Below are 13,955 nucleotides of genomic sequence, written 5' to 3' on the forward strand. Positions count from 1 at the left end.
AAAAGCAAAATAAGAAAAATTATTCTATTTTTAAAATTTTAAAAGGATGAGTGAAGTAGTTTAACATGGATAACAGTTGAACCAGGTTTCAGGACATTTATCAAGTACTTTGGTTTAATTATACAATATGTTTTGAGGTGATATTCAAATAGAATGGCTTCATTAAATTTAGCACATTATATTTGAAATTTATAGGGTCATTTGGAACACATTTCCAGTAGCTGCTGCATTGGAGTAGTATTACCTTGTCACTTTTCGTTCTATCTTTATAGCATGGTAAAAGGTTTATTTTATTGATGCTGTCTTCTGTGCATCAGAATGTTGCCTTGGTGTGTCCATACCAGCTATTGGTAGTATAATGTCAGTCTAATTTAGAGACACTTGTACCACATATCTCTAAAAGATGGTGATGAGAAAGCACGTAGTGTAGTTTGTAAGCTCAGGACATTGCCAAATCCTTGTTTTCAGGCATGCGGATTTTTAAATTGTGTTTGTGAACAGAGCTTGGATCTAGACCTTGCACAGCATTGATAATGACATAATTTCTTAAAGTTCTAAATTACTCCATTGGTAGGATACCGCTTTAGTCTCTGCTTTGACGTGGTAAACGTCCATTATGTTATCTCATGATGATATGGACTCTAATGCAATAATATGGTTAATCAAAGATAAAATTTCTTTCTTGAGTATATATCTCCTGAAAATTGATAGGATGGTACACCAATGATGTGATTTTCTTTCTTTCTTTTTTTTTTAACTAATCTTATTAAAGGGGGAGAACATTAAATCTTTGAATACTGTACCTCAATTTTATTGTAATGATTTTGCTGGTTACCAGGTGGGGTGGCAGTTGAAAAATTTGGTGAATGCACTACGAGAGGACCCGAGTGGTGTTATCTTAACTTTGAAAAAGCGACCTCAGAGCATGCTTACCTCAGCACCAGCTTTACTGAAAAATATGAGATGGAAGCCCCTTGCTCTGCAGGTAATGAAGCTTAATCATAAGTCATACACCATCATTTTAGCCATAGATTATCTCAGTAATGCTTCTTTATTGTGCCTCATCTCAGCAGCATATGGATTAATCTTGTATGCTTTTGAAAATTTGTTTGTGAAATGATCTCTTCACAGCTTATCCTAATAGGCTTAATTGTGATGAAATCTGAAAGTTACTATAACTAAAATCCAAATGATAAAGAACTCTGCCTTATTTTCTAAACATTTAAAGCATAATTCCAAAAAACCACAAGCTATTTCAAGCCAAAATACGGACAGAAATGAAAATGAGAGGTTTATTTTGTGATATAATCTTCTATTTGAAAGTTATACTTGCATACACTTCTTGCAGAAACTAGATGATAGTTTATAGAATTCTTTTAAATCAGATCATAAGATAGTAATAGTTATTTATAAACAGTAGGTTAAGGAAGTTTTAGATAATAATTAAAATGTCCTTACTACATTTCTCCAGACTGATCATTTGTCTCTGTTCTACTCTGTAGGGTAGCAAAAATAGGGAAATTGTTGCATTAGAATTTCTGCATTTTTCTTCGTCATGAAACATCACTCTAAAAGATTACTCTGGCTGTTGATAAATTACGTTCATTAAGAAGCACAGTTATCTAGGAGGTTATAAAAATATGATTCTGATTGATGAAAGATAAGGAAGTGATACATTTTCTTCCATTTCAGTCAGGATATAATCTATAAACACATAGAAGAAATTTTTGTCCTTCACAAAACCTGCATTTTTAAAATAGGACACTATTACCTTTCTTAGAAGTCTAATTTTTAAAATTTTAAATTACCCATTGACACAGAACATTGTCCATTGTTCAGATTAAAAAGAAAAGCAATATATGAAAATACCATTGTTATCACTATGTAAATTGTTAATAAATTTTATATTAATATGTTATACCGTTCTTAGATTTTTTTTCCATAAAACCCTAAATACTCCATTACACATTGAATGGTCTTATAGATTATAATGATTTCTCCTTGTTTAAACTTTACTACTTATTGGCCTCAAAGTTGCATTATACTGAAATAACATAAAAACATATAAAGTGTTCTAACATTAAGGTCTTTAAATTTTTAATGTGAATCTGTTTTTCAAATGAATATACGTAAAACTATATTACTATGTTCAAATACATTTGACTTGCAGTATGTTTATTCTCAAAGATTGTTGGTGATCATTAAAGTTCAGGGTTCAGTATTTGCTTCATTAAGTCGTAGGTTAGCCGATCAGACTTTCCCATCATATCATTTTATTTTCTTGCTGCATTATAAGTTGCTTTGTTGTTCCACTCTGTAGTTTCCTATTGACATGCCATCCCCAAACATCCTTCTTCAAATTGGAGAGGTGGGAACTCTGAAGAGGAGGCCCACACTTTCAGTCATTAGGTTTTCTTGTCTATATATGTATAGTTAAATTTAACAACTTCTCTCTAGTCCCTTCTATTTCATGTTGAACACCAAAAGAAACTAGTTTCTTGTTGATTCATAAACTCTAAGGGAATATCTCTAAAAACTAAATTGATAATTTGGTCCCTTTTTAGATTCTTTTCCACAAGCACAAACTAGAGAATTAAGGTAATGACAGTATCCAGTTAAGAATCGCTTTTATATAAAATGCTGAAATAATTGAAAGAGCAACATTTCTTCTTTGCTACACATACATTTGGTGTATCTGTTCAAAGCCAGAGAATAAAGACTTTAATTTTTAAAATTATCTCACATCATTCTTTAATTATAATATAATTATAGTAGATTTTTAGGGCACCATTTCTAGGTGCATTCGTAAATGCCAAGAAATGTGCCTCGTCGGATCATTAATTATATTTATTCCTCATTGTGTATTCAGTTACTCTGAGTATATTTGTTAATTTACCTTTTCAGAATGCTGAAATCAGAAAAAAGAAAATCAGCATTACTTAAGTGCTCATTTTTTGTGTTATTTCAACTGAATTTAGTTCACCTAAAATGTATTGTCCAAGCTCGACCCCTTATAGATAAACAGTACTATTGAGGGGGAAAAACCTGCTTTCAGCTTCTTCAAAAATTGTTTCAATGGTTGACTTTTTACCCAGTAGGAGGAAGAGTATTAGTTTTCATTAAATACTTCCTAGTGGTGGTAGAACAAGGAGTAAGGGCAGTGGATGAGTGCTGTAACATACCACACCACCACCACCAAATCTCCCTGGGGTCTATTTTGAAGACCTGAAATTGTACCCTTACAGTGTTCTTCCTTGATCTTAAAGCTTTGGCCTGTGCTAAAATGCAGAGACACCAGAAGCCTAATGGAAACTGGTCATAAATTTTATAGAACGTATATTTTGATACAGCCAAAGATGAACAAAACCTGAGGGTACTAGGGTCTGGAGATTGAAGGTAGACTGCCTCAAGAGGGGGGAAAGTCAACGAAATAGTGGAATGAGATCTTGCAGGGAGTTTTGGATTCCTTTGTGACTTTGCCTGAGGCCACATGTTTTTCCTAGTGGCTAGGAAAGGACCTCAGATGTGAAGCACTAAGTGCTTAATGTAGCAACAATCCTCTGTGTAGAACACAAGTACCATTCTTATTGTATTCTTCCTTCTGGTATGTGTACAAATACGTTGGAGCTAAAATGCCCATTAACTCACCTAAATATAAATCTTCAGTGTTCAAATCTGAAGAATTGGACATTAGATTATTCTTTTTTCGTAAGGTATACCAGTAGTCTACTAAGAATTATTTAAAATAGAGGTCACTAAAAGAAACAGTGTGGCATTTATTTAACTCAATGAGTCTGTTTCATCTTTTTCTTCCTCTATACCAGGCTTAATTTACCTAGTAGCATTTTCAGATAAAATATGGCAAAGTTTGTGTAGTATAGAGGTAGGCACTAATACATGCATCTTAAAAAAAGAGCAACTTTATTCTAACGTAAGGAATAATTATTTTTTAAACTAATAAGTAATTAATTTATACCTACACAAATAAAACAAAGCCTAAGATAGAAGATTGTTAAGGAATACCACATTTTAATTGAAGTAGAAGTTTTCTTTCTAAAATATTTTAAAAGAATCGTAACTTCTCTTATTAACGGCAATGATGAATTTTGATTTGGATTTTCTTTTGAAAATCGTTCATGGAATTATAGCCAAATAAACAAAAGCATACAATTCAATTTCATGCTCACAGAGCAATTTCATTAGTACATTTCATGAAATTTGGCACCTCTTCTGTTAAATTCCTGGTTTCTTAAACACTTTGCAATAGAACTGAAAGACTTTAGCCAAATGCTATAAGCAGATTTAATCTGGATTTGAATTCTGTTGTCATCTGCACCCATTTATAAATAATAGAGGTGTTTTACCTGAGATAGAATTTTTATTCTAAGAAAGCAAACCAGAGATTCCCTGCTTTCTGAGAGCTGTTTTTAAAAACATGTCCTTAGTAGTACCCTCTACTAATGTCCTGGATTTTGGTAAGCATGGTGATTACTTATGGTCAAGTTCTTCCAATTCAATGAAAAAAATCTCAGAGAACTATGGATAAACCTCAAGGTATATTTTTTGATGTTTGTGGTTTTAAATTAGTGTGCGTAGGTCACAAGCATGCATGGGTGATGTCATTTCTTCTTACAAGAGATGTATGGGAGAAGTAGCTGGACACCGACAAGAATGTTGATTGAAAACATCACTGGGAATCAACAGTTTAACATTTAACATTCAACATTTAAGAACCCAGCTTTTTTTGGTGAGAATGCATCTCAGAAATGGTCACTAAAATCAGTGCTGGAATTCAACATACTGATATAGTTTTCATTAAGCACATTTTTATATAAAATATCATCAAGCTGTATCATTAGAATTATGTTCCTAAATTGTATTCTGATCTATTAATCTCTTATATCGATGTGATGGTTTCCTGTGTGGTTTTGTGCTTTTCATTTTAAATTTTATTGCTTAGCATTACCTTGATGCCATTTTTACAAGATGTTTAAATCACTTTGAACAGAAAAAGAAATGGAAAGCATATAGTCATAACAGTCGATTTTTGTCTCAACTGGCATAACAACTGAAGAACACTAATTGATTATGTTACATTTCAATATGTAGAGATAAGAATACTTGAAGTCATTCTGTAAAAATAAAAAAATATAAGCAATAATAAAATTTATTTCAATATCCAGGTTATGGATGACTGAAAAAAAATTAGTAATAGTTTATGTTTCTGAGAGTTTTGTTTTAAAAGCATGTTTTGAAGAAGATAGCTAATATTAAGTATGACACTAGAGAAGAAAATAAGTTTTAACAAAAAATGTAATTGTGCTGAGTGGGAGGCAGAAAACAGTTATGTTTTACATGCTCAAATTAGTAAATGGCTACAAGCAGTTGTCGCATCAAATTTTTATTTACCAATATTTAAGCAAATTAATTAAAGGATCTAAATCGTATTTGCATTTTTCAGCCAAATTCTTTCAAAATGTTAACACTGACTACAAATAATCACCTAAAATGCAAAAATTATTTTTTAGTTTCTTTAGATTCCATTCTTTCTTTAGTTAATATCCTAAAAATGTTTACTGTAAATTGAAAAAATTGCAAGTCCAGTTTTATGATTGCAGTATTAACTGCCAATAAGACTGGACAGCACAAGAATAAATATACTAGTGGTAGTCTTAGTGCAATGTGCAAAACTAGATGATTCAATGGAAAAAGCCATTTTGTAGTGTGACTCTAACGTCTCTCTAAAGTCTGTATTGCATGTTTTTAACTACATACATATTTTTATGCATATATATCTGTATTTTTTTAACGTATACAGATGTGGTTTCCTGATAAAATCCATGGTTGGAAAAAATGTTTTCTTGGTAGTCTGATAGGAAAGGGAAGATATACATGCTTATAAAAGAAGACTCAAACTTTTTGTATTTATAAATTTGGATTCTAGAAAAAGCTGTGAAGAAACAGAGAAGTGGAAGAATTTTGAATACATGTGTTTCCCTTGCTTAGGCTCTTTTCAAATAATTTACTACTTAAGAAAAGCTTACCCAGGAAAAAGTATGCCCAGTAATTTTCCAAATTAAATCTAGCATTCTTTATATGGTTGAGAAACTTAGAAGGTTTTATGCCAAGTCTTCCCTCCCAAAATCCAGAATACGTTTTCTCTGGAGCATTTATTTAGATGATTAAGAAGAGAATTGCTTACATAAAACAATATTTTGGTACTTGTGTTGGGACTTATAATAAAAATGTGTTTGAACTGAATAAGGACTTGTGTGAATGTTCTGTGCTAGAATAATGGGATTTTGTGATTCGAGTCTGTGCTTAGTCCCAAGAGTGAATAAAATAAATGACCAGGTTTTATACTTGATGTAATCATTCATATTTCAATGGGTATTTTCCCCCTGGAAGGCAAAGCAAGCTCTTTGTGATCTTTGCACTAGCGAATTTTAGAGATAACTACATAATGTCTAATACACTGCTTTAATCTTTTACCATTGGGGTTGTCTTCATGTCATTGGTTTCATTCAAGACTTTCTATAGCTCTGTGAAAGCTGGGTCACTTAGCAGACAGAGGAACAAGTAAATTAAGATATGCTTGCCAAGGGTTGTTAAAACGTAAGATGTTTCAAGTAAAATCTCAACGTCGAATGTAGTTTCTTAAGTATAGAAGTTCTTTTCTCGTAGTCTTTAAGACCATTTGGGTTTCATAGGTATATTGATACCTTCGAGATGTGCTCACTTACCTTAGAGATGTTAGAATTGGGGACACAAGGAAAAGACCTGACCCATCAGAGGATTTAAAGTGAGATTTTGGTGATCCCTTACAACAGCTGAAAATTTTATTTTACAATAATCACGATCTTCCAATGATGTTTAAACTGGATGAGTAGGATGTTATTACTAAAGTCATCACTCATGATTCAGAGGAAGATTTGTGCCATACCATATTGTGGGATACAATTTGAAAATATATATGTAGTTCAAACTGACTATGAAAAATGTATGTATACTTTAGTAGATTTCTGAGTCGTGTTGACAGTATAGTAAGTTATCATTAATTGACCTAAGGTTATAAATGTATATTTGAAGAGATGAATATGATCGTTTTATTTAGGATTTGGATATTTTAAGAGATGGCCTGCCAGTGTTCCCAGAAATCTATCATAGACTTGTTTGAGAAGAGTAACAATATATGTGCAAATGCGTCTTCCCTGTTGGAGCCTCACTGAATATGTGGAAGGAGAGCTTTATGTCAGCAGGATCATTTGGATATGAAAACTAAATCTTATGACAAGGTCCTTCCAGGAAATAAACCCCTTGGGTAGAATCCACAATGGGTCCATGTCATACTTGGTTGCATACCGTAGTGGATCAAGTTATACTGAAGCTTCATGCTTACTTGAATAACAAGATGCAGTCTTAAAATACCCTTGTATTTTATCCATAAGTGATGATCATTCTTAATTCTCTTCCAGATAGATTTTACCAATTTAAGAGAAAGAAGCAAAATGGTAAAATAAAAAAAAACTGCCCTTTATTTCTGCTTTTTTTCTTAAATTGGAAATCGTTTATAGTACAATGGTAACTGCCTTTCTTATACTATGTTATGAACAAATGATTGAAAGTAAATGTTGCCAAGATAGGAGAAGCTATCCTTCTGCATTATTATACTCACATATTTAGATATTTTTTCTGAAACTAAGGAATATACCAATTAAAATTTGAATTGAATGCTGAGAGATCTTTTTTGATTTGAGGGAAGCTGTATTTGTGATGTCATGTATTTTCACACACTTAAATGGTTATTGGTAATAGTTGTAATTTTCATGCCACTGTTACAACTAGGAATTTCTCACTGATAATTTCAGCTAATAACATCATTTATTCTGTGCTTAATTTAGTCAAATTTTGCCTTTCTAATGTTCTCTAATGCCTTTTTCATTCTTTTAGTCATTTAATTTTGTTGTCTCTCAATCCTTGTCCACAGTTAGGAAAAATTTTGAGATTATAATTCTGAATTATCACAAAAATTCCTTTTGTGTTAAATAGCTATTTCCATTTTCCCATGAAGCTTCTACTTTACCATACTCTGTTTTTCCATTGCTTAATGTCTGTTTTTTTAAATGAGATTCTCAAGAAGAATGTTTACTTTTTAGTTTGGATTAGCTTGACAAAAATGGTAGAATTAGTAGAAAAAATATACTGAATGTATTTAATATTTACCTTGTGTTTTACTTGGCACAAGACATACTGATTAGCCAGATGATATCTGCATGGTAAGCCAGTTGAAATATTTTTTATGATTTAGCAGTTAATAAAATAGCTAGCCAATTGAGTTAAACAACAGGATTGACTATTTTCTTTTTTCTCTGGAAGAACAAGTTGTTTTTTTAACCAGTTCAGTTAATTGAACAAGTTGGCACGATCAAACCTGTTATCTGTTTAAACATATTTGAGTCTTTTTCCTCTACGTGTTTGCTAGTTTAGCTAGTCACATTAACTGATGACATTATTAGCAACTCCCTGCTGAAAACAGAAACCTAGAGGAAATAGCAATTTGAAGGAAGTTGACAAGGGTAATATTTAAATTTCCTGGAAGTGGAAAGGCACAAGTATCCTAAGTAAACGATGCTGGAAATAGTCCAGGCAGAATAAAATATTCTGTGGGTCCTTATCTTGTACTTCAGGGATATTTAAAATATACTTGTAATCATTGCTCCTACTTGTTTTTTCCTTTCTTCCTTCCTCTTTGTTTGGGGAAGGCAGGGATAGGTACTAAGCAGGAAGAATTAGCTTTAGTTATATACATGGTAAAATGAAAGGAGAGAAATCTTCAATATAGAGATAGCGACCTGAAAGAGAAGAAACATTTGTTATTTTTTAAAATGCTTATGTGTTTTTAGAACTATTTTTGTCAACTTGTAATATTAGGATATTTTAAAAGAGAGATACTAGAACATTTAAAAAGCATACTGAATGTAAGTTTTTCTCTAACAGTGCATCTGTTAGTAAGTTTTGGAAAGTAATGTACTGTATTGAATGTTTTTACATTTCTATAATGATGAACTTTTGATCAGATTTGTTGTTTAATGTCATCGGTATTTAATACCAAGATGTCCTGACAGAGAGGAAAACAATTTTAAACAGTCACATCACAGTGGCTATGTATATATATATATATATATATATTCGAAATACTTGATCTAAAGAGCCTATCATTCAAAGATCTGTTGTAGAGACATTTAATATATCCTTAGAAAGAATACAATTCTTCATTTCCTCAGGTTTCATGGTGTTCATCTGTACAGGTGACTTCTGATTACCTATATAATCTCAGGATTTCCCCTTGCCAAAACTTTTTGTTTCTAAAAGACACGCATAGCTTAACTGGACACTTTTCCAAAATCAGCATAGTTAAACATAATACTCTTGATTGCATATTTTCATAATATCTCAAAATTCCTCAACTTGTAAAGTTTGTGACTTCTTTTTTTACATCATATAAGAGAGAATATTGTAGAGTCCCAAAATAAATTATCAACTCTTTTTCGTTTCTCTCTTCCTTTAATTTCTATTTCACATAGATTAAAACTTAACCATCATTTTGACAGGATGTGTGATTTCAAGCTATTAAGGTGAGCTGTGTAACAAGCAAGGTCAAAAACCGTGAACTGAATCATAAACTATGTAGCCTACCCCAGTGACCTACATTGTACATTGTATTTATGCTTGGCTTTTCGAACAAATTTTGTTGATCTGTACAAAAGTATTGTCACAATATAAAATAGTTGTAATATGCCATTTTTTGAGTGTCCAGCAATACGTGTTACAGTAATAGAACTGTGGGTCTATATAGATGTCCTAAAAGTGTTTTCATACTGGTTGAAATAGCAACATCTTGTCATGTGAAGATACAGTTCATTTTGTGATCATTATTTTTGTGTTTGCGATTGCACTAAAATTCTTATTTTTAATGTTGTTTTATATGTAGCTAAATCAGTAAGATCTGTAAGATAAACGTGAAGATTTGTGAATTTTAGTTTCACGTTAGGATAATTTCTTGAACCACAAGATCATTTCTTTCAAATGCTGTGAACCTTAGAATCGGGAATGCTCTTAAGTTAACACATCCTGATGTATTGCTTATTTCAGTATATATACTATCTTAACTTAGAAAAAACTTATTTAATGCTTAAATACAGGTATGAAAATGAGATCTATAGATATGCAACTAAAGATGATTTTAAGCAATGATAAATGTGTGTGCCTGTGAAAGCTGAAATGATTGTGTCACACTAATCACCATACTTTTGAAGATGTACCATAAAATGATTTTGAGAAGACAGTTCTGTTTATGTTTATGAAAAAAGTACATTTTCTTAGAAAATGCTCTCTCGTATTGGCCTTTCACACTCCATTTTTGTAACCTTTCCCAAGATTCTATGACATTCTACTAACTTGGGAGTATGGTGTATCTTTTTTGGGGAAAAAATCTGAAATATCTGTCTTGTATATCAATCAAGATGTGAGTGGGCTAATTCTTTTGAAAGTTACTCTTTGTTATCCTTCTTTCAAAGATGGGATTCTAACAAAGCAAATTTAATTTAAATAAGTTTCTGGCTGTGAGATATGCCTTTCCATTCTGAAACAATGCATGATCCTATTACTTTATAAATAGCTTTTACATAGTTTTACCACAGATGAAGGTAAGTTGGGAACTAAGTGGAAACCTCTAAAGTAATAAATTATTTGCTTTTGGAGATTCGAGGAATATCTGTGTGCTAAATAACATGCTGCTTTATTTCAGCCAAGTTCAAAAACTTTGCAGAAATAGATCATTTTAAAACGATAACTATATGTCGTTGTTGTTGTTGTTTTGTGTGTTGTTTGTGTGCGTATGTATTTTCTTTTTCATTTTAACCAGCCTCTTATACCTAGAAGTCCCACAAGCAGCGTTGCCACGCCTTCCAGCACCATCAGTACGCCCACCAAAAGAGACAGTTCTGCCCTCCAGGATCTCTACATTCCCCCTCCTCCTGCAGAACCATATATTCCCAGGTATAAAACTAACCATGATGTTGTTCTAGGCAGCTTCTATTTAAAGACTAACTTAACTCCGTGTAAACTGTGAAGTAAATTCTCAAGGATCACCTTGAATATTTTCTCAGGTAGGAATTCTGAACACATTCTGGAAAATCATTGCATTATAGAGAATGCACTTTGGTTAATAATAATTAATTTATATTAAATGCTATGCATTAAATATCTTAGAGACATTATCTCATGGATTAGGAAAGTAATATTAAAGAACAATTAGCAATATTTAAATAAGTAAAAAATAGGGAGGCTCTTGGGCTAAGAAACCCCTGTAAATCGCAGGTTACTTTGAAGCATTTTATACTTTTTTTCTAAAAGAGGAAGTTATAGATAACTTTTATGCCTTCTTAAATGTATGTAATGAGCCAGTTGTTTTTTTGATGATGATGGAGTGTTTTTCCCCTTAATACTTCTGTATCTACAATTTCTACTTGATTAGGTCATTAACATTTCTTTCAGAAAGTAGAGAGAGTGTACAAGAGAATGAGTTGCCGTTAAAGTCTATTTTGTACGTTTCTTGAGGCTGTATCTCCATTTCATTTTCAGATTCCTATTTGAAATTCCTGGCAGGTATGGAAGACTACAGCTTTGTGCCATATGCATTCTCTCGAAAAGCATTCTGATATCCAGCCTTGTGGAATACAAAAATTATGGAAAAGGGCCAGCACTAAATGGGGATAATTAATACCAATCACAAAGAACTTGATTCAGCTTTTAAATTAGTTGTGCAGTCATTCAAAAACAGTAATTTAAGGTCTCTTGTTTTCAAACCATACTTAATATTAAATTTCTTCATTATGTAAAGGAACTGAAATTCTTTGTTTTAATTAATTTTCACTATTCTTTAGTACACTTAATGTTTCATTCTACTAGATATGATGGTACTGACATTTTATGATCTAAATGCTACATGACAACATAGCGTGTCTAAAAATGCTGTGTTATCCTCTAGTAAAACTATAGTCAGTTTTACAAACATTTTACTTCTTATTTTTGAGAATTAAATATAGCCGTGGTAATGTGGTTTATGAGAAGATATAATTTACTGAGCTAGCATTTCATAGATCTTTCTAACATATAATTTACAGTCTTATGTTAAATTTACAATCAGATGTACAAATCCATTCAATATCCTGGTCAAACACAAGTTGCGTTTTAATTCTATTAAAATAGTGTCGGATTTTCTGAATACTCTTGCATGAGGAGCAGCAAACGCACGTGTGTTTCAAATAGGAAGTGACTTTTTTGATTTGTTTTCATTTTAATTGAAAAGATTTTTATTTCAGTGCAAATTATTATTTAAGAGCCCTTATTCTTCGGAGGGCTACATGTACAGATAAACATCAGAAGATTATTTTTTATCAAATCTCTGAAGTTTTTTAATGTTCATTCCTTTTCTCTTGAGTAGGGAGAAACTTGTTATAAAAAAGTATTTCCTAGACAGAAGGTATTTAAAATACACTTTAGAAGAAAAAAGAGTGAAATGAGCAAGTTCTGAGTGTGGTGCAGATATGATTAAGGCAATATATTGAAGTCAATAAAAAGCTTGAACATGCTATTTAAAAATACTAGCGAATGTAAGTTGAAGTATCACCATAGTGGTACTTGTTTTGTCAGTATTGCTTGAATACTCCGCACTTTTCAGTAAAATTCATAATTAGAGTTTATTATCTCACTTTAATTCTTACTGTGTAATTCAACAGAAAATTCTAAATAATATTTTGAGTCAGATTATCAGTTACCCACACAGTGTCATTTGATATAGCACAGTCAGAACAATCCATGCATCAAAGTCCCTTTGTACCACAGCCTTGTATAAATTATCTGTATTTTCTGGTTTGACTTGAAGTTATAGTCAGATCTTTTTGTGGTTGTCATTCTTTTTGTGGATACAGCCTTGGCACTTTTTTCCATTTTCTCATTTTGAGGAGGAATGTGGTTTACCTAATTTAACTCATCTGAACATTTCCTTTTTCCTATATTAAAAAATTTTGTATATGTATGATGGGCATTTTGGTGTTATGTGAACATATATAAATTATGTGTTTAATTTGAACTGTAAATAGTAAAGGCTTTCTCATCTTAAAACCAAAAGAAGTTTAAAAATATAGGGCTAAGTTGTCAGGTAGAATTTTTTTCATGTGGTTACAACTCTGAACACATTTATTCCTGAGAAAAAGTGCCTTTTTCTCTAAAAGAGAAAACATTCATGTATGTGAATTGAGTGAAATTTGGTCATTTTTTTATTATATGTCTTATGACTATATATACAGTTTCATTATCATAGTATATAATGAATTTTTGTACTTAACCAAATTTCTTTTTCTATGATGAAAATTAAGAGTTTGTAGGTCTTTGCACCACTATGAAGTTTAGGCACTAATTTTTCTTACTAATTTTACTGTGAACCATTACATATAAAGAAAGTCCACTCAATCAGTGTGCTCTGACTTTTCATCTGTTTCTTTAAATCCTTTTTTGAGCAAAAGTGTAGATTTATTACATACATGTATAGATATATAACATTAAGAAAAGGTTTTAATAAATCTTTACAGCAAAACAAATTAATACATTGAGTTCTTCCAGGACTCATGATTTGAGTGCATGCGTACACAGGCATACACACAAATGCACACACACTTAGATACACCATACATGTGTCAATTTATTCTACTGCAAAATTTGTTTTTGGTTTGTACTTTTCTTAATTCAACTTTATTTGAGTGCATTCCATATAGATGGGTTTTAATAAATCTTCCTTGTTGGTGTAAGGCCTCTCTTCCATATCACTATGGAGTAAGCATTACCAGCCCTTCCAATTTTCTGCCATCAGGCGTGTCCATATAAATAGAGCATGG

General features: G+C 31.7%; 1 protein-coding gene across 7 annotated transcripts in view; it reads left to right on the forward strand.

Moving 5' to 3' along the window:
* The window catches only part of CNKSR2 (connector enhancer of kinase suppressor of Ras 2), a 257,093-nt gene that overhangs the window by 135,455 nt on the left and 107,683 nt on the right, over nucleotides 1-13,955 (forward strand). For 4 of the 7 annotated variants that reach the window (XM_070501999.1, XM_070502002.1, XM_070502000.1 and 1 more), the window contains exon 9: nucleotides 10,925-11,058. In XM_070501999.1, the coding sequence (XP_070358100.1) occupies nucleotides 10,925-11,058 (134 nt within the window). Of the gene's footprint in view, nucleotides 1-838; nucleotides 986-10,924; nucleotides 11,059-13,955 lie in introns of all 7 variants that reach the window. The other 3 variants (XM_070501997.1, XM_070502001.1, XM_070501998.1) reach the window with 1 other exon arrangement.

The sequence above is a fragment of the Equus asinus genome, chromosome X (assembly GCF_041296235.1).
Source record: "Equus asinus isolate D_3611 breed Donkey chromosome X, EquAss-T2T_v2, whole genome shotgun sequence".
In the NCBI taxonomy this organism is placed as follows: Eukaryota; Metazoa; Chordata; class Mammalia; order Perissodactyla; family Equidae; genus Equus; species Equus asinus.